We start from the raw sequence: 22090 nt of genomic DNA, 5'->3' as shown, positions 1-22090 counted from the left end.
AATCCTGTAGATATGATGGCATGTTTACCCTTTGTGTCGTATTTCCGTTCAATAAACCACTGAAGAGACTGAAGTCAAAACAAGTAGACAAACTCTTTCATGTTTTAATTATAAATTTATTACATAATATAACAAACATATATCTCTGTGGTGGAGATATCCTGGGCAACATCTCAGATCTTGCCTCAACCTTTACTATCTCCCTTACTCTGCATGAGGAATACTAGGTAGCTTCTGGTTAACTCATATTTGTACACGGGATTTTGTGTATTAAAATACAGAGGGACTTTTATATGAATATTTTTAAGTGTGCAAAGGGAGAATAATTGCAGATGAGTTTTCTGGTCATTTGATGCCGATAAGGGGAAGCTTAACCCGTGAGACAAGGCTGAGGTGTTGCAGTGATACATCCACCAATCTAAACTTCACAGTGCAAACAAGGAGAAAACTGACAATGAAAGAAAAAAAAAAACCCTTTTGATGATAAGATCACTGGTTCCATTTGGTCACTGGACTCCAGTGGGTTTTTAAAAAAGGTCACGCTGCTGCCCCTATACTATGTAGATTGTGCTTTGTTGATTACAAAATAAGACAAAGATAATCCTTCAAGGAAATTATTTGACCAAATGATGTGTACTTCTGTTACACTTTGCTCATTTTGAGTCTGTATCTGTGGTAATCTTAGCCACCGGTCCAAGCAGTTATTTAGTACAGCACTTATTCTCCTAACCAGGCCAGGCTGTGTCAAACTTCAGACTGCATATGTTCACCCTTCATCACAGTAAATCAAGCAGTTGTCTCCAAATTTCATTTAAATCAATAATTTAATAATACAGATATTAATTAATATGAGAGTGTGTGTATATATATATATATACATACATATATATATATACTACTTCTTCAAAAAATAAAAGTAATGACTGTACTTCCAGCTGCAGGAAAATACAGAAGGATCTAACAAACATCTGTTCTCAAGATTTCCAGGAGATGGCACCATGTTATCATATTATCTAACAGCTTTAGAGTGCTGTAACTAAGATAGTCCTAAAGCAAAGACAAATATACAGTGAAAAGTTTATTTACTTTTTGGCACATTTTTCCTTTGTGTTGTTTGTTCCTCACTGGATCACTTCATATAGCATATCCAAAACTCAGAAACTGAAGGTCTGAAAAAGGAAAGAGGAGTGCTGCCAGACAGAGTGGAGGGTAAAGAGCACAAATGCCATCTGGGAATGGGTTTACAAAACAGTGATACTGCATAAGCCGTGCCTACACAGTTACAAGGTGAGCTGTGGTTGTCTTGCAATATAAAATGTGACCGTGTTCATCAATAACGTGGTAATCTCAGTCTGTCTTGTTGCTCTTGAGCCGAGCAGTCCGCTTTATGAAGACGTCGCTTAGTACAAAACAAGAATGCCGGACGATGATGTTGAGTTTTGAAATGAAGATTAATGCATGTGTGCATTTTTATGTTTGTGTGTGTGTGTGTGTGTGTGCGTTTTGTGAGCATGTGTGTTTGTGTGACACAGCCACTGCCGGCAACATCTGATGGTAATACAGTAAGGCTATAGTGGACCAACTCCAGTGATGTAAACCCTAACAATTAACCACACACTCACGCTCTTGCACTGTCACACGCATTCTCATTGTTTCAATCCCAAACAAACGCACAAAAATGGAAACAAATAAGCGATTGCACACATACACACTGCCATACACACAGTGAAGAAGAACGACCACACAGAGAGATTCAGGGAATCCAGATGCACGCATGCTCTTGGACGATGGGTGGCTTTTATGTTAGCACCTTGTCACCTTGTTTTGTGCAAATCATCCCCTAGTTCATAGTTCAGAGTTCAAAAGTTCAAGAGTTCATAGAAAGAATAAAATCTGCTCACCTTTTTTTCACAGGTGGTTAACTATGCATATATGCCAAACATTCATATATAGATCTATATACTTTTTGTTTTTCAAAAATTTATATGAAATCTATTATATATACATTGCTTGTGATTAAAAAAAGCAAATATTTGTAGTTTGTTTATTTTTTTACAAGTGTAAGTATGTTTAGAATGGACAGGAGATTTTTTTTTCTGCTCTTTTTCAGTCACTCTAAAATTCAGATGAGTCATGATCCACACGCTACAAAATCTACCCACAGTGTCCGAGGGTAACAAATCAAACGACAAAAGAAGAACTGATAAGAACAATTAAAAAAAAAGAAGTGTTCAAATGAGTCTGAGGACGTGACATCTACGTCAAAAACAAAAGAATAATCAGTGAGGTCACAGCGAGGCAGTGAGTGCTATTCCTACAACCCACATACACCGTTAAATTCCCCACCTGCTTTTACAAACTGTGAGAAAAAGAAACTAAACATGCGTGCACTTTTTCGCCAGGTGTAAGTGCCTTGGCATACTGATTGGATTCTGCTGATGCACAGAGGTTTTACTTTTTTTACTGGTAATAGACATTTACTGGCTTCCCGTCAGAGAAAAGCTATAAAATGCATTTCGTTGTGTGAATAAAACTCACTGTTTCTCACTGCCAGCAGAAGCTACTCATGAGTACAATTGTAGATTTGTATTGTTAAAGGAAAATTCAGTGTTTTTTTTAAACAACCTGCGCCTTATTGTTTTGAGTTGTAGCTGTCCCTCTGTTTATGATATTTTACTCACTTAGAAAATGGTAAAGATCGAGGAAAGCAGCAATAATGTCAGGTTGTAAAATACTGAATTTTCTTTAAGACCTTGCAGAGGCTTTCCCATCCCCACAGCCTGAGAAACTACAGACATTCCCTGCAGTGGCATTTCAGAAGGGCATACACATCAAGCTCATTTAAGCTTGTATGGCAAGTTTTTATTGGTTATACAGGTAAAGGAACAGAATTATTAGCTCTTTTTAAAAAATTATTTGAACAGTTAAAGCTTGTTTCTCCAGGTTTCCATGCTTGGAAATTGATACCAGACCTTGTGCAAACTGGTCTAAGTAACACTATCGGGGACAGGGATGGAATCTTTACTAGCTCTCTAACAGACTATGGTGGTGTTTAACTGTTGAAGTGTAAGAAAAATTCAATTTCTAGTAGTAAAACAGCAAGCAACCTCTTCATGCTGGTGCCCCAAACTTCCATCCCTGAGTGATAAACAGGCATAAGATGAAGAGCCCCTTTAAAGCCAGTCAGCTTGCACATAGGTGGCCGGTGCCCTTGATGTGTTATTGTGGATACACAGACAGCGGGATCTGTTGCTGAAGCAGTAGGGATGGGTGTCAACTGGGGTCTCAGCCTCACATTACGGGATGCCCTTTAGTATGAAGGAAGACCGTAAGAAAATAAAAACAAACAACAAACTCTTTGTCAAAAACATGAAGCAACTCGTCATGCTACGGTTCAAAAAAGGAGTGACCATAAGGAAAGTTGGATACCTATGACAAAAACTTCATTTCCATATTTATATACTTTTTCCTTTCAAATATATATATATATAGAATACTTATATATATGTACGTATATATATAAGTATGTATATAATTGGTAGAAATGAGTAAACTATTAGTGGAATAGATTTAAAGATTTCTCTCTGCCTTCTATACTAAAAACCAAAAAAACAGGTGCAGATTAATTTATTATATTTCCTCTTTGCAACATTGTCTTTTCTCCTGAAAGCTATATTTAAATACATATATATATATATGTATATATTATATAATACCTATATATAATATTCCCTTTGGAAAACCAAAAAAAGAAACTGATTATGAAAAAAAGCCACGAGTGTTGGTTAAACATTCTCCAAATATAATAGATAGCACAGTCTGGGTACCAAGGCAGAGGGGGTTTTCTCCCACGGTTTACTTTGTGGAGCTCCGACTCTGGGCTCTAAAGTCTTCGGTTTAAAAACAGCACGTATACAGAAGACACACCTTTTTCAGGGCTGTGTGTCCGTAGCACTGTGTTCATTGCTGTTGATCTCTGTATAAATATTTTTGAAAGGCAACTGAGCTTTCTGTGTGGAACAAAAAATTCTGCCTCCTCCTCCTCCTCCTTTACTCGAACTGCAAGAAGGCTTTCAGCAGCCTAATAGAGGGACCTGGGGGGTTATTTGGGAGGGGAGGTAGAAAGGAGAGGAGGGAGCGAGAAAGTGGGGATGTTACTAAGGAAACAAGTGAACCTTTCACAAATCAAATGTTCTAATTGGAGCTCGTCTGGCTCGTCTTAGCAAAAAATAAATAAATAAAAACGCCAAATATCATTTTGGGCCTGATTTAATTGGCCACAAAAGCAGGGTGGTGGGCAAGAAGAAAAATGAATGTATCGACTCCTCCTCTTCAGTGCATTGCCAAGTGCAGGGTGTTAATGCAGAATGGAAACAGAGTGTGCCTAAGAGCTGCAGGTCAACATTTGTGATGCCGAACATAAAAGCAGCCGGAGTAAAAGAGGAGCGGCCCCTATCGCATCGCTTATTTTCCTTAACCCCCGAATCTTCTGTCTGTCTTCACCGATCTCCATCTGTGGCTGTGTCTCAGGGCAGGGGTCAGCTCTCCAGCAGCTGTTTCAGTGCTCGCTCAATGTTCATGCGGTGTCCGACTCGTGTCACTCCCAGCTCTGCAAAGTCATCCTTGGTTAGAGCAGGGAGGTGAGAACCTTCGATCTCATGTTCCTGAAACCCTGCTCTGTGCTCCCCCAGGTTGATGCTCTCCAACCAGTCTCCAACATCATACTTGTTCCAGAGGTGGAGGGGTTTTTGGTGAAAGGGTCGTAGAGCTAAAAGTGGTGAACCTAACCCAGGTGAATGGGAAGGTGACGGGGACGGAGAGCGAGAGCGGGAACGGGCGCTGGAGCTCCTCATTACAAAGCGGACCTCCTTTGGCTCCTGGGGTAGGCTGAGGCTCGAAGATTTGAGGATAGTTTGTGGCGGTGTGGTTGGTGAGGTTGGTAGGCCGTAGCCTGAGAATCGTCCAAGAGGGTCGCCCCGATCAGGTGAGCCTGGACTAGGGGTGCGTCGGGTGATGGGGTAGCGACTGCCAGGGCGGATGGTGTATGTGGTTCCATAACTTCTTTGAGAGATGGTGTGGAGCTCACCTAGGCTGCTGAAAAGTCTGGTGGAAACAGACAGAGGCACAAGGCTTTAAGAATAAGGAAGACTCTGTTAACGAAAATAAAATAAAGAAGAAAAAATGACACTTTGGGTTATAGAGTGCAGTAAAAAAATATTTGCCCCATTCCTGATTTCTTAGTCAGTTTTTCTTGCATATTTCTCACACTTGCATTTTTCAGATCATTTTAATGTTAGACAAAGAAAACCAGAGTTAATAAAAAATGCCATTTTTAAATTATGATTACATTTATTAAGGGAAAAAATTTATCCAAATGTGAAATGTTGCCACCTAAACCTAATAACTAGTTATGCCACTCAATTGCAATCAAGCATGAGCAATGAGTCTTTACACTGTGGAGGAATCCTGATCCTCTCATCTTTGCAGAACTATTTTAATTCAGCCACACTGGAGGGTTTTTGAACATGAACAGCCTGTTTAAGGTCATGCTAAGGCACCTTGGTAGGATTAAAGCTTTGAATAGGCCACTACAAAATTCATTTTTTATTTGTTTTTAGCCATTCAAAGCCTACTTCATATTGCCAGACAGGTTCTATTTAAGTGATTTCTTGATTCAAGGGTGTGGCAGTAATCATGCTTGGATGTCCAGTGAAACTAAACATTTAGTCACAATGAATTTGTGATTTAACAAGGTGGGCAATTGTATTTCCCCATTGGGCCAGGTAGTTTTGGATAGCTTTTTTCCCTTAATCGATAACATCATTATATTAAAACTGCATTTTTGTATTTATTTGAGTTATGTTTATCTAATATTAAAATTTGTTTGATGATCTGACAAATGTAAGTACGAGAAATATGTCAAAAAAAAAAAAGAAATCAGAAAGAGGGCAAATACTCTTTCACAGCATGTATATAAACAGCAGTCATTCATTTTAAAGTAGGTTAGTGCAGAAGAGAGGTTAATGGCTGTTAGAAAGATCAAACTAGTCAGACTAAGAACATCTAGCTATGCAAGTGACTACAGGGTAGTTCTCCAAAATAAGAGCCCTAGCCCTAATTTTTACTCACACCCATAAAAACCCCTAGTCCCTGTGACATTAATGAGCGTGTTTTTGCTATGATTAATTCAATTAAAGCTGTTGAGTCATACTATAAGCATCCTTGAATAGGTTAGTGTGACCAACATTAGATTACAAATACAGTGTTTAAACAGATGTATTGTGTTACACTGAAACTGCTGATATCACTAACCTGAAAGCAGAATTCATTTTCTAATGTGTGACAAATTCTGTAGAAACAAACGCACACACACACACACACACACACACACACATCCAAATTTAGATGCAGAAGGCAGATCTAAAAGTAGAATATTAAATTTGATTTTCAACTCTCTTGCACATTAGTTACATTTTGACTCACTCAAAAAAATGGATACAGTAAATATTCTATTTCATGACCACGAATTACATTGTGTGAAGAAACAGGTGGGAATTGCTGTTAAACACTAATTAGCATTATTTACTTGTTAATCAAAGGAGTAAATGATCTTGGAAGCTTGGCTAACACTTAATTCAGTGCAATACGTTTAGCATTTAGGAACTCTGAGAAAGAAGGATCGTACTCACGTAAACACTGAGGTATAACTATTATTTTTTTATAGTGACCTGATATGGGATAATAGTTTAAATAGTCTAGTCACCTTTTTTAACATATATATATATCACCCTTTAGTTAAGTCAAGTTATTAGAAGCATAAATTTGTGACAGTCTTAGAGACTGAACGTTAGTATAAGAACAAGAACAGTAAGAAAGAGGGATGGATACAATTAAGGAAATTTTAGCTATCATTGTGCAAGCAAGGAAAAACTGATAGGAGAAACTAAACTACTGAGTTACTACAGTGGTGTCTTTTTCATGCACGTTAACATGTCTGAAGGTGTGGCACACGTTTTCCATCTCCTGCATGTTTTTGAAACTTTTTTATTGGGTGAGATTTGGAGTAAAAGAGTGTAATGAAAGACCGGTAGCTAAGCAGCACTCGGGCTGGAAAAATGTTCAGACTACGGGGAGCCGACAGATATGAGATGAGCTCCATGCGCACTTACACAGTCGTCCTGCCCTCCTGGGCGCACAGTCAGTTCTAGACCAATCAGATCAGAGCAGCAGGGCGGAGCATGCAAGGTGAGCAGAGAGAGAGCAATGGGAGAGAATGTTAGCATCACTCAATGAGACGCAGCCTGCCAACCAGACTTATAATCTGCCTCAGCCCGCTCCGCTGTCTTTGCTGTGCGTCATCTACATGTATAGGTGTATGTGACTGTGTGAGTGTATGACTGTTCATCAGTAGATGGGCATGAATGCATTTTTGTGCTTGGGTTGCTCTACGTGTCAGCATGACAAAGACAGCAGAGTGGGTTTCAGCACCTGAAGGTCTGACCAGTGGGCTACATGAGAGAGAAATGAGCACACTGTTCACATATCAAACACTGCACAAAGAAAAACGAACAAATAAAGAAACACAACAGGACAGCACATGTCTCTTGACTTTTAAAGCTGCTTTTGTACTTCGTTTCACATACATTTATATAAGAAAATAATCTTTTTTTTAACATGGATTTGTATGTAGAACACAGTATATAAGCGGTGAATGCACGTGTGTTTTGGTGGAGCATATTCTGTTTTATCATGGTTTAAAATACAAGACAGTCAAGGATCATGGCCATCCTCAACACAAACACTGAAAATCAAAACAAAGTTATGCAACTTTCATTAAAAAAGAAATAAAAAAAAAACAAAGGAAAGAAAACCAAAAAGCACAACAGAAATGAGAAACACACTTTTGTACGTGACCCAAAGCTCTGATACACAGCACATGAACAAGGTGGAGACAAAATTCAGCAGTGTAGTTTTTGAAGGGGTTTAAATGGGGCACAGAGGGGATGGGGTAAGTGATGGACGAATGTGACAATTAAGAGTGCGGAGATGCTGATGCTCTACATGAAATGCTATAGCAGGTGAAGAGACACAGAGGCAGAGAGGGAGAGAGAGAGAAATAATGGTGTGCGCAGTCATCTTTTTTACAGCCAAGGGCAATCAACTGTCAGCATGTAGATAGTGGTGATCTCTTCATTTGGATAACATTAGGAAGGTGTGAATCCAGTCTGAACCGGTCTTACTTGATATGTTGTATTCGATATAATTCGAGCTTCATATTTAATTTATGGTCATCCAAAAGTCCAGTGTCTTGTACAAACAGGGATTTAGGACACCAAAGTATTAGGACAGCACATTTCTGTTTCTAATAGCAGTAATGAATTCCTCTGTAAAGACACATTGCTTTAACCCTGAACCATTAAATAATTGCCCGAAAGTCACATTTTTTTAAATTATTTTTAACAAAATCAATATTAATTTGCATATTTTAGTTGTGTAGTTTTGTATCATATTTGCTACATGTGTACGGAGGCCCTGAGAGACCAAACGGAATGCAACTTAAGAAAACACCAGCATTAAGAAAAACGCAAAAGCACACACAACGGAAATAGGAAAAACGAAAATAGGAAAAACGAAAATGGAAATAGGAAAAAGCAGATTTCCAAAAGCACAAGGGAAGTGTTTCTGGGGAGACAATAACCCGGCGGACCAGTTGCAGGAACCAAAATATGCTGAGAATTGTGCTGGGAGACACTTAAAAGAAGTAGAGGATCTATCGGTTTTGTGAGGAAAGAAAAGATGAGAGGTAAGTGTGTTAGTCTATTAGCCCAAAAATCCGTCATCAGGATTATATGAATCATGAGATTAAAACACACTTACCTAGCATGTTTTGGTTCCTGCAACTGGTCCGTCGGGCTATTGTCTCCCCAGAAACACTTCCCTTGTGCTTTTGGATCTGTTTTTTCCTATTTCTGTTTTCTTTTTTCCTATTTCCGTTGTCTTTTGTGTGCTTTTGCAGCATTTTTCTTTTTGCTGGTGTTTTCTTAAGTTGCAGTCCGTTTGGCCCCTTAGGGCCACCATACCTCTGGCCTTTTTTTGAAAACTATTTCTTTAAAATGTATTGCACAATTTATTTTGTTTTTCTGAGGGGAAAAAAACACAGATTGTGTAGAAGTCTCAAAAAATGTATGTATCAAATATGATATACTAGGCATTAAGGGGTTGGAACATCAAACTATACTTGTCTAGAGCAACAGTAAGGATTAAATTCTGTGAATGGACATTAACTTGTAGCTCTATGGTGATTAGTTCTACAAAGACTTTCTCATTGTTCTTTCCCAGTCAGCGCTGTAACTGATTCCACTGACTCGTTGATGGAAACATGAAAATGCGATGCACAAGCTTTGGTGTGTGAAGTTGATCATGTCCTTTCGCTGATGTCACCATGATGAGAAGACTATGAAAAGTATGTTTTGACATCTTGTCAATGTAATATCGTCTGTTCATATCTTTCAGCTCCTCTTAGCAGCAGTGAAGTATGGTGGAAGCAACTTCTTCCATTCCCAATATTCACATAGAGAGAATATGATACAAGAAAAAAAATCAGAGAAGCTGAAAGAAGGCTGTGAAAGAAAATCCAACTCAACTGCATCTAAAAAAGTGATCACAAACCACAGAGCTCTTTGTAAGGCTGAGACAGATCCACGACTCCATGACAATGCATTTAACATCACGTCCTGTCAATTGTATTAAATGAGTAGCACTTCAGTGGGCAGCCAATAAAGATACCATCTGTCCTTCTAACCTCAGATGTTAACTACCAGCCTGTCAAGCCACAAAAATACAACCAGTCTGAAGCCGGTTGCTTTATACTGGAGGAAATCAAAAGAGAAGATCCCACCACTTATGACAACATGACTCTTGAAGACTTTTGACGGGGTCAGACTCTGTCTGGTAATCTCGGCATTAACAGCCTTGTTAATGCTGAGATTGTGAGTGGATGGATTTCAACATGGCACACACCATTATAGTTCAGACAGGTTCAAATACTTGTTAAAATACATCCTTGAACCTTTGAGGTTATCACTGATGATAAAGTCTCTTGTCTTATCAATTATTATCAGCGATGACCGCAAAGAGCAGTGTATATGAGGATGTATTATGCACTATTTGAACAAAGGCTTTGGGAAACACTGGAAGGGGAGCTACTAGCAGGGTCATAGGTTAGAACCCAGAAGTGAGACTGTGCAAGAGATGAGGAGAAGCTTTCAGGAAGTACGTGCCTCCAAGCCCCGTTACCTTGTTTGCACCAACGGATAATCTACTACACACACTCACACACATATACACACACACACACACACACACCACTAGCTTATCAACTGCTACCGTCTACTCTTACCAACACAGAACACTTAACAGGAAGCAAAGGAGTACAGCTGTAACTATGGAAACAAGGAGCCATCAACTGTAGTACTACTGTACTGTATCTCTAAAAACAATCATTTCTTGAAAAACATTGTGGTGTAGTAATACTTCAATTGTCTTTTTTAATGATTCTTGAGGGACTGTACAAGTGTCAGTGAAGGAATCAGCTGATGCAAACAAGGTAACAAATAACAGTACAAAGAATATTAATGAAAAAAAAGATGTATATAAGTACTGTTCTCCTTCAATGGGCTGATAGGCTCGTTATGTAAAATATATTTTAAAAAAAGCTTTGGTTTACCCTAGAGTCTATAACCTTAAGGTTTACTCTCTTCGGTGTCCTCACATCTGCAGAAATATAAAGGATTTCATTGTACTTTCAGGTAAGGTGTGAAAAAAGAAACCCACAGATATCAGACAAAAACACCAGTGTGCTTCAGTTAACCCTGAGACAGCTGCTGCTATGTGAGAAGTCTTCTTCTTATGGATGTTAAAGACCAAAACATGACCTGCTAATGTTATAGGATATATTAACTATGCTGTTCCACTAATATTGTCAGGGAAACTAGCACCAACAATGGTAGTGACCTCTGATATCATTACTATTTACCATCACAACAACTTAAACAGAAATGTACTAGCTTATAAAAAGAATGCACAATGGAAGATAACAACAGACACTGGTGCAAATAAAGTGATATAATAAAAATGCTGATAAACTAGAGAAAATAATTAACTCAGTGTCAAGAAGTAATTTAAATAAATCAAAAACACACAATGCTTGATCTTTTTTTATTCTACCACTACATAAAGAAAGGATAAGAATGAAACTTAAAAGGATTTGTTTTTTTTATTAAAACCCTTTGTTCTCTTACTTTATGAGATCGTGTCTTACCTGGCACCTGCCACAGGTGACTTCCTTCCTGGATCAAGTGATGCTCCCAGAGGTTCCTCTCCTAGTGATCTGGTGTCTTTATTTAGCTGCTGTAGTCGTGAACTGAGCTCTCCCATAACAGATGGTTTTGCTCCCTCATCTGCACCCAGCCCCAGTCCCAGCCCACCAAGATTTCCCAAACTCCCAATACCTAGCCCCACTCCTGGGCCACGGGGCTCCACTGGGTCTCCCCATAGCTTGGACCTCCTCTGGAAGAGGTAGCGTGGCTTGGTGGGGGCTAGACCAGTAACTGAGGCTGAACCACCTGGGGGGAGTCCAGCTCCTCCAGCTGCAGCAGCAGCCAGGGCAGCAGCCTGCTGCTGTGATAGCAGCTCGCTGTCAGAGCTCTGCTTCAGCAGAGGGTCCCTGAAAGTGACGGGGCCTTTACTGCCTCCTATCTGGGATTTTAGTCGGGGCTTAGGAGGCACTGGCGGCTTGTCGAGCACAAATGTCTGCCCGTCGGCATAGGAGGTGTGCGTGGTGTGTGTGTCGGCAGGCTCGCCGCTTTCTGAGGACAATGTGGACATGCTGGAAACCGTGGAGACGGTGCTGGTGGTCTCGAGATGGTGGTCTCGCTCTCTCTCGCTGGAGCTGCGCGTGTCAGCTTCCTCCACGCCTGAGTCAGCCGCAGAGCCAGACTCACCCACCGGTGGGGGCTCCAGAGGGTCAGAGGGCTTCCCTGAGACAGCTGCTGCACTGGGTGGAGGCAGGGGTTGAGCAGGCTGAGTGGGGGTCACAGCTGGCGTTGCTAGGGTTGAGGGCGTTTGTGGCGTTGGTGTTGCGGGGGTGGCGGGAGACACAGCAGGCTTAGCTGGAGACACTGGCGCCCCTTGTGCCTGTGCCAGTAGCCCATTAGCAAACTCATCTGGTGGCGGAACAACTCCAATCTTACGTAGCTCCTCTCGTGTTTCCTCATCGCTGGAGGATAACATGGCAGGGGGAAGGGTTACTGTGTACGGATCCACATCCTCCTCTGAGCTTCCCTGAGCCAGACCCTTCTCTTGGACTGGACTGGCAGAACGCTGAGCTTGGAGCTGGGTCTGGGGCTGGGCGACACTGGGACTGGGGGATTTAGCGCGTGGACTTGGTGATTTGCTGGGCTCCATGGAGGCTGGGGCAGGTGTCTGCTCTTGTTCTGAATCCACTCCAACAGCCTGCCCATTACTGGTGGCATGGACCATGATTAGCCCTGCTGTCTTCTGCTGTGATGTATCCATAATACTGATCAACATACTCTTTTTATCCTCTAACCTCTTCTCTTCCTTCCTTTCCTCTATCCTGGCCTCCATCTCCTGCCGGAATGATACAGGTGACGAAGATGCAGCCCACTGTGGCTTGGTGGGCTGCGGGGATAAAATTGATGCTGCGGAGGATCCAACCCCGAAACCCGCTACCTTGGCGCTTTTAGGTGAAAAAGGGGGAGATGTAGCTGCCCCTTCCCCATGTGGAGACTCTTTGGTCTGAGTGTCAATGAATATTACACCCTGGCCTAATTGCTCTTGTTTAGTCCGAGGCTCTGGGCTGCTAGTAGGGGACTGGCTCTGGGAGGTCAGTGCCCTCTCCCTTGCGGCCAGCGCAAGAGCCAGTGGTGAATTGGGGTCCAGAGGCTTTCCTGTAAGTGGATGGATAAAGGTGGTCCCACTAGGTGAGGGGCTCAGAGCCAAGGCAGGGGGAGGCAGCTGTCCCAGCTCTCGTGTCAGCATCCGTTCATCGATGGAGTGAGACTGAGTCAGAGAGGGGGAATCAGAGCTGGTGGTAGATGCCCCCTCCATGGTCCCAACAGAAAGGAAGACAGTGGATTTCCTCCGTTCTTCTAGGCGACGCTCACGATCCTTTACAGCTCCAGCAATTGCAGCGGCAAAGGGGCCCTTGCCCTGAAACATCATCTCTCCTTGAACACGCATACGCTCTCGCTCAGCCATCAGCTGCTGCTGGTAGTAGTCTGCACGGCTGGTGTGTGTGTGCCCGTAGGTAAGTGGGTGTCGTCCTGAGGGTGAGCTCTCTCGCGAGTGGGCAGCAGCTAAGGCCAAACTAGCTTTTTCTTGTGCATCTTCCACCTGCAGTGTAGAGACCAAAAAAATCAGGTTCCTTCTTTTTTTTTTACATTCAAATGAAAGCAACAAAATCAGATAGCATCGATAACATTCCACCTACCTGTAGCTGTTTCACCAGAGGACTCTTCTTTCTTTGGGGCTTGGTAGGTGTGTACAGTCCAATGCTAAACTGACCCACGTTTGCGTAAGGGTTGTCAATAACCCGACCTTTCCTTTTGATTCGCTCAGGTGGAGTAGCAGCAGAAGGACGTGGAATTTCTGTAGGTTCAACAGGTAAATGAGAAGAATCCTGCAGAATGATCATGGAGCGTGCTTTCTTCTGTCTCTCAATGTGTGTGGCCTGCCGCTGAGCGGCCTCGTAAGGCAGGTCCAAGGAGGACGGCTTGAAGCTCGAACGTCCTGCAGGCTCATGGCCCTGACTCTGTGTTCTCGATGGAGGTGGAGGGGGGCAGAAAGCTGGGGGAGGACCAGTGTCTAGATAGTAAGGAGGAGGAGGAGGTGCCGTTTGTGGAGGGGGAGGGATAGGGTGGGGTTGCGAGTGGTCTCGGAGGCTGTCTGTCATAGAGGAACTGCGGGGAAAACGGTGCTCGCCTACAAGAGCAGACAGCCGATCCTCCTCAGTGGCACCTGATGACGGTAAAGAGAGCAAAGAGCACAGATCATCTGGTGATAAACAAGCTCTTGAAAAAGTGCCAAGCTGGTCCACATAAAAAAATGTACTGCATCCATCTGTAAATTTGTTTACTTACATAGATAATATGTATCAGGTGTCAAAAAACACGATTATTAAAGTAGTTTAATAAAACATACAGTTCTATTTTTGACTCACATAGGATTCATTTAATGAGTATACTTACAAAAACCATAATGTTTAATAATACAGTTGCGTATTAATAATATATATGTTAAGCTACTTTGAAACAAGCTCTGTGCTACTTGAACAACTGCTTTCTAAATCTGTTCCAGTATCCAGTATTCATATTTACAAATTTTCAACAGTCAATGCCAAGTAATTATATATCCCACACTGTCAACTGACAACATTTGTTAATCAGTCAAGTTTTGACATGGCACATTACGACTTAACAACGAGCTTCAGTCTCAGTATTGCCTAGTCGTTCTCCTGAAACAAATTATGAAAACACAATGAAGCTTCCTCAAATTCTAGTCTCTACTTTAGGTACAATTACACTATCATTCACCTTATTTGAATATGTACAGGATGGGTGATTGCTTTACCAAAAGATTTGGTCCTGGACATGCCCTTTGGTAGTTGTATGTGACCTCTCTCAATCCCTGGATGGAGACCTCCATGTAGAGTCATCCCTTGTCTCTCAAACAGTGACTGCATGAAAAAAAAACAAGAAAAGTATCTTAAAATCTTGAAAGCACACCATGACTCCTATAGGTTAATTCAAAGAATATGCATAAATGTGCGCAGCAGTGCATGTCGTGTTGGCCAGGTATTTTTGTATGTGCGCTGAGTTTGTATGTATGCCAGCAGAGCAGCATATGCTGTCTGCCAATGTGCTGTGTGTAGGTGCACTCACACTGATCTCTGCTGGGGTTATTCTCCTGCTGGTGGGCCGTTGTTTGACAGTGGCTGCTCTGTAATCTGCCTCAGAGGGCTGAGAACGCAACATAGACTCCTGTGATGCCAACATCTCATCTAGTCTTTCTGTTAAGAAGAAAATTGGCCAGAACTAAATACTGAGACATAAAAACGCTGTGGCATCTATTCCAAATGTTGATATCGCCATAAAGAATACAAAGGCACCTCTAAGATGTAGCTATATGTGTGGGGTCATGCTCTGTGGTACTGTACAAAATCACTACCCTGTCTCAATAAAATACAGGAAAAAGGAAAAAAAAGAACGAAAGAAAGAAGCGATAAGTGACAGAAAAGTGTAGACTGTCCACATGGCTCATGTGTTCTTCTGCTCTGCTCATCTGCTCTAATAAGCGGTTCTTAAATTGACACATCATTGATAAATCATCTTTGTGACGTCCAAAGAGGTGTCAATTTCTTGTCTCAGACTCACCTCCTCTTCTTCTCCGAGCAGAAGCTTGGTGGGAAAAAGATAGCGTCAGCAGAGGAGGGAAAATGACAAGAACAAGCCAACAGAAGTGACTATTCTAAAAGTTAGGAGACACACCAAGTTTTAATGACAAAGCCAAAGCAGAAATATGACAGAAAAGGAGGGGAAAAAAAAGAGTGTCGAGTTAGCATACCACTTATTTGGCACTCACCTAGTTCCTCCAGCTCAGCGGTCATGGACTTAGAGCGCAGTGTCAGGGTGGTGCTGGGAGCTCTCTTGGGTGGTGGCGGCGCTGTGGAGAAAAGGCATGGAGTTGAGGATGAACTTGAGGGGGATGAAAATCCTTTGGCTTTGCGGCTCAGTGCCCTCCTGGCATCCCCGAGACGGCCAGCCCATCCTGTCCTCACTGATTTGATTTGGTCAAATTCGGTTGAACTGGATGCTTCACACTTAGTCAGGACCTTGTTCACGCTACGGTTGGAGCCCAGCTTCTTCATATTTTGCTATCTGTTTGTCAGATGACTTATAAATGTATCAGTCTGTCTTCAAGACTTTTAGTTTTTTAGTCTCTGTGCTGCAAGAATTCCTCTCTGTTGAGGAGCCCATTGGGTGGAAATGTACAGGTCAGTCCTCCCAGTAAACAAAGAACAATAGAGTTTGTCCGCCACAATAGGCAGAAAAAGTAAGAAATGTGTGGAAAGGAGAGGGAGAAAGTCGTCCATCTTACTTTTAATATGCTGCCTGCCTAGAATTTAGCAGATGTGTATCAGACAGAGGCACACATTAATGAACCAGCTTATACAAACATGCATATCCTCCCCCAGAGAAAATTCCTTGAGGGTGCACATAATGACATGTGGGCTGACAGATGAAGAGATGATAGTAAATTCAACAGCTAAGGAAAACGATGCACCGCAGACTTTATATCCCACAGCTTGTGGGAGCCTCCCAATCCTACTATACACACAGGGCAACCGTCCCAGTCAAAGCAGTAAATCATATCTACCAAATCTTAGCTTCAAAAACAAACTATAGAGTTATGGGACTAAAAATAGGTTAGACTAAGCACTGAAATGAACGTAATCTAAAAAACAACGCAGCAACTGATTTTAAAATCATGTTAAACCTGCAGTAACAACACCAATGCCATGCAGTCTGACAGTGAAACCACATATAGCTGCATTCTCTACATGCTATAACCAAGTTTCCCAACAATACCACACGACAGAACTAGATGAGCTCACGCTATCTGAGATAGACCAGCCAACACTCCACTCAATGCACCACTGTAGCGCGATAGATCTCCAAATCCCACAGTTGCCTCAATGCCTTACTAGAGCATAACTATCATCGCTGCCGCCAGCAGCCGCAGATCTAGTGTACATACGCCATCCTGGGTACTGTCCTTATCAAACATCTTCATTTCCTCACAAGCCTGCACATTCTGGTACAGGAGCAGGGAGCAGAGGAGATGGAGGAGGACTGCGAAAGAGAGAGGAACAGAGACAGACTCAGAGGGAGAGAGAGTTGCTTTTGCTGTAATGTAATGCTTAATTCAAACATGCAGTGTAGTCACCATGGCAACGGTGGCAGTAGTGAGGCCACGCATGGTGCAGAGAATGTGTGTTCGCTCGCGGGTCCGTGTGTGTCTGCATGTTTCTGTGCGTTTGTGTAAAGGTGCAGCACACCAAGTCCCACTGGAGGATATGAGCAGCAGGAGGGGGTGTTCAATATTGATTAGGGTGCAAAAAAAAGGCATTTAAGAGAAGTTTGAAAAAGGAATGAAGAATTTCATTCCCGCCCATGAAACGCCAGATACACCCCATCTACTCTATAGCTGTTTGCACTGTCTGTCTCATCATTTCAATCTGTCTCCACATTTTTTCTTCAGTTGACAATAAAGGAATCTTACCAGTGATTATCTTTACTGTCTACTTTCTCTCTCACCTACTAAATATCTGGCCTTAGAAGCTTTGACATAAGCAGAGGTAAGAAAGCTTTAACGTTGGCCACAGTAAAGCAGCTTTGGAAAAATTGGTGTGCAAGCCCCTCTGCAACCCACATTAATCCCAAATCCTTGCAGTCATGCGGTCTCACTTAACAATTTCATTAATTAAATATTTATAAAATATTAACAAAGTGCCAAACGCATGATGGGGATGCCAAAAACAAAAACAACCCCAAAACAAAGCAAATAATAACAAGTTACATTAAAAAAAATTAACACCATCTCGGGAAAATCCTTTTCATTTGAGTCTAAGAGTAAAATTAAATGATCAATATTATATTTACATTTGTGCACCAGCAAATTAGCCTAGCTTAGCATAGTTAGTGCTATCAGCAAAAGCCCAAGTGTAGCCCAAGTATAAAACCTTTTCATACCTGTCTGAGTTTCTTGTTCACTCAGCTCTTTTCACTCACCATGTGTTTATGCACCACTAATTTATTCAGACATTTAAAGCAGAATTAGTAATTATTCAACTCTGGCTCTCTCCTATAGTGTGTCTTTTATCCTCTCTCCCTCTGCTCTGTTCTCTTCCCCCTAAGCTTCCAACACAATCATCCTGGTTCTGCCCGAGTTTTCTTCTTGTTAAAAGGGAGTTTTTTCTTCCCACTGTTGCCCAGTGCTTGTTCACAGCAGGTAGTCTAACTGTTGGGGTTTTCTCTCTAATACTGTTGTGTTTTTATCCTACAATACAAAGTGTTGTTTTGAATGGGCACTATATAAATAAAAGTGAATTGAAATTGCAGGTGTAAATGGCACTGCCCCAGTATTTTCTTCAGAATCAAAGAGGATGCTCACAAAACCTACAAAAAAAGAAAAACTGCTATTTTTACATTTCAGTTTTTGCATGGATTGTGTTTTTGTCATCGGCATGTTAAATAGTGAGATTTTAGTGGCAGACTTTATCTTTGTGTTGAATTGCGTGCAAAGACTGTAGCCTCTCATTAGAGACAAGAATAAGAGAGGTAGTGTCTTTTTTAATCAACTGACACCAGGAAGTACAAAAGATTTCCAAAACCTTCAACTTTTACTTTAATTAAATTACGATTGGTGTAGTCAATCGGCAAAATGGCACCATGATGGGAAGTTGAAAGGTTAAAAAAAAAGGCTAATAAGTGGACCTTTCTGGGGTCAAAACATGCTAATTTGACTTCTACATGAATGAATGATACTAAGAGACTGGGTTTATTTAAAAGCGACAAGCATGAGAAATGATATTAAGGCAAGAAAGACAGAAAGAGGAAGAAAGAGAGATTAAGAGACCATTAAGCCCTGAGTAGCAGAATTAAGTTGATACAGTACTGTCCTAGTGAAACTAGGTCAAACTCATTTATCACTGTCTGTATCTCAAAAATCACAAAGGACGTGCACACACCACTCTACCATGCATAAAAGCACACACACAGACGGACACGCTGCAGTGTACACAATTCTGAGGTCATTGTGCCAGGACTGTGTGGGAGCTGAGTAATCTGAGCTGTGGTTGACATGGAAACTACATGAATTTACAGCAGGGAAACGTGGTAGAAATTACCCAGACAATACACACGTATCTCCCTCTGTACACAAAAATCAACATACATGTCTCCATTACCTGATAAAATTAATTTACAAATAACAAACATCGCAACAGGAGCTTCACATACCACATAAAATATCTCGAAGGGCAATCTAATGTAATCAAGCCATGTAGAATATGTTGTAAATTTATGAATAAGCTTAAAAATCCGTCCATTGTTGCATTAATGGCCTAGATATATCTGAGCCAACGTGTGAATACATTTTGCATATTCATTGTAGAAAGCTACAACTCCCCCACGCTCTCAACTCTTGATCCCAAAACAATAAGAGCAAAATTTTTTAGTTGTCCACTTTATTCTCCAACTGAAAGGAACAGATGAAAGCGTTTGTCCTTGATACATACCCAAGACTTAACAGAATTGTTTCAAGTGACCAAAACAGTTCCTGAGAATGCGTAAGGTCGTGTTTTCTCACACATTCCAGCACAACTGATTAATTTACTAGTAATGTTTATAAAATGCCTACTACTGTGTTATGATTTTGCTGAGTACAAATAAGTATGTACCTTTCTTGCGAACAACTTCCTCAGTCTCTGGTTTGCGAGTGACTGAAACCACCTTCATCAGCAGTCTGTTGCCCCCTTGGCGGATCAAGGATACCACCTGCTTATGACCCACCTTCACAACATTCACCCCATTTACCTGAGAGAAAATGCACCCACAAAGACAGAACAGGAAGCAAGAAACATACAACTTAGTTCCTGTTTTATTTTAATTTTTTGCTTTTATACTGATAAAAGCATAGTTAAAGCACTATATTCAGTTACAGAGGGAAATTTACACGATTAAACCACACATTTACTTTGCATTTTCATCTGGATCTATGGACATTTACACTTCTTTCAGGAGTGAAATGTATACAAATCAAGATGAATAATGAGGCAATTTTTATCACCTCAATGAGGAAGTCCCCTGTCCTTAGACCGGCCCTCCAGGCCACTCCTTCCACGTCAACAGACTCCAGATACTGAAGGGCAGGGAACGCCGGGGTGGGAGTGAACTCCTCAATGGGCGTCTCAGCTGGGAAGAAATAGTTTTTAAAAAGTTTTAAACCCACGTCGTCAAATAAAGAAGTATTTATAGCTTCCTTTTGCTTCACTGGAAAGTTATAACAGATCATGTATCACATGCTCCAAATGCTCCTTTATTTTCCTCTCAAGCAATAATCGCAACAATAATTAAAATTTCTCTTAACCAATTTATTTAATGAACGCATTAGCACTGAGTTTAGTTCTGCTGCATCTAAACAGTATTACTGAAGCTTATAGTTCCATACAAACATAATTATTACAGCATGACTAAAAAGCAGACATGCAATACTTAAGAATATTTCGTAAAGTGAGCGGGCTTTCATGTACTCCATTTAATGTTGGAGTGAATCCAGCTAAATCACTGACACATGAGAGCTCTCAGAGGACCACTAAGTGAACTGCAGTGTGTGTGTTTAAGGGTAGTGAGGAGTAAAAGACCGACTGAAAGAGAGAGACGGGCGAGCCAAGACCCACGGTAGTGAGTGATGGAGCAGTAAAGCACACTAAGACTCCCGGCAAGGTGTCTGAAAGGGGTTACCATGGTAACCATGCCGAGCAGGGAGGGAGCTGGCACGTGCGTGAGTAAAACGAATTTGCGGTGATGGAGATGAGTAGAGAGCCGATTTCGGTTAAAGTGCAGAAGGTATGATAATATTTTGAGAGGATAATGAACAGGAAGGATGTGAAGGAGGTGGAGGAGAGCGAAGAGGAACAAAAACAAGAAGAGACAAAGAGGAGAGAGGAGGAGAGAGAGAGTGTAGAGTGTTTCTCTACTAAAACTCAACGCCATGTGCAGGGAACAGATGGGACAGCTAGATGACAGCTCAGCCAAGGATGACACCACCAAAGGGGCCACATGCATTCGCACAAACACATACCCAGAAACCTGAGTGCAACTGAGTACACAAACTGAGTGTTGACCAAAGCTGGTTGTGTTGTTGACTCACACGGTAACAATACTGACTGAGCCGTAGTCAGTGACTCAGATCAACAAGCTACTTCTCAGACCAAAACACTCGCACACCTTGAAAACCTTGTGAATGGCACTGGCGTGTATCTGTATGTGCATCGCTCACCTTTGGCTCCCCGCAGGACAAAGCCAAAGCCCTCATTTTCTTTCTTCTGTAAAACAGCATTCTTCTCCTCTATGATATAGTCACTGTGAAGAGAGGAGCAGGGGGATAGCAGGTATGAATCCAACATCCTCCTCACACGGACACAAAGAGAGAGGGGCGAGAGAAAGGGCAGGGGAGTAAAGCGGGTCGGTCGGTGGGAGTTGAGAAGAGGGAGGAGGTGGAGGTGGAGGTGGAGGGGGAGGCACGCACACACAAACACACACACACATACACGCACACAAAACCACACGCGCACACACGTGTACATGTACTTCCTCTCTCAATCAAGTTAAAAGCCAAGCAAGACACCACAGCTCAGGTTTCCCAGGTGCCGCACTAGCATTTTAAGAAAGAAAGCAAGACACACACACACAAACACACTCACAAGTAGAAAGACAGAACATGAAAAAGTGCGCTAGAGAATGAGCAGGTGAGAGAAAGTCCTCATGATTGAAGTATCTATGGGATAAAACCTAAGAGTGAATCAATCTTCTAGCTGATCCTTCAGATGAGACTGCAGCTGTGGAGTGTGTTGAGGGACTTTGTGAAAGAAACTGACAGAGCTGGCTCAGATGTAATACTGTGGCTTGACTAATGACAGTGGAAACAGTAAGTGAGCAGTTCATAACTGTCTGATTTTTCTGAGTGTTCAGTGGTGAAAGCAGGTAGGCGGTGTTAAGCTGAGGTGCTCATGCATATGTTTTTAAAGCCTGTGAGCAGAAAGTAGAGTTAGTAAAGCAGCAAAGCAAATATCTGCAGTATGGATTGTTGTGTGAGGATTAAATCAAAATTTCTGATGCCCAAAGATGTGAAATGAAGGAAGGGAGTTAACTAAAAGATATTTTAATCATGCCTTATGATAAACGGTAACATAAAATTTTTAATAGAAAGGAAAATTGAAGAAAGG

At 41.6% G+C, this 22090-nt stretch overlaps 1 protein-coding gene across 4 annotated transcripts in view; it reads right to left on the bottom strand.

Moving 5' to 3' along the window:
- Positions 1-95: 95 nt before the first annotated feature.
- shank3a (SH3 and multiple ankyrin repeat domains 3a) overlaps positions 96-22090 on the bottom strand; it is a 225956-nt gene continuing 203961 nt past the window's right edge. For all 4 annotated transcript variants that reach the window (XM_040025475.1, XM_040025476.1, XM_040025478.1 and 1 more), the window contains 10 exons: positions 21145-21227; positions 19933-20057; positions 19544-19679; positions 15664-15744; positions 15456-15479; positions 14964-15091; positions 14653-14758; positions 13514-14040; positions 11321-13416; positions 96-5103 (listed from right to left, as the gene is read on the bottom strand). In XM_040025475.1, coding sequence (XP_039881409.1) covers positions 4539-5103; positions 11321-13416; positions 13514-14040; positions 14653-14758; positions 14964-15091; positions 15456-15479; positions 15664-15744; positions 19544-19679; positions 19933-20057; positions 21145-21227 — 3871 coding nt within the window. In that variant the 3' untranslated portion in view covers positions 96-4538. The remainder of the gene's footprint in view (positions 5104-11320; positions 13417-13513; positions 14041-14652; positions 14759-14963; positions 15092-15455; positions 15480-15663; positions 15745-19543; positions 19680-19932; positions 20058-21144; positions 21228-22090) is intronic.

Source organism: Simochromis diagramma, unplaced genomic scaffold, assembly GCF_900408965.1.
Source record: "Simochromis diagramma unplaced genomic scaffold, fSimDia1.1 OVJJ01000293.1, whole genome shotgun sequence".
In the NCBI taxonomy this organism is placed as follows: Eukaryota; Metazoa; Chordata; class Actinopteri; order Cichliformes; family Cichlidae; genus Simochromis; species Simochromis diagramma.
The sequence above is the reverse complement of the archived record's forward strand: the minus strand, read 5'-3'. Positions and strand labels throughout refer to the sequence as shown.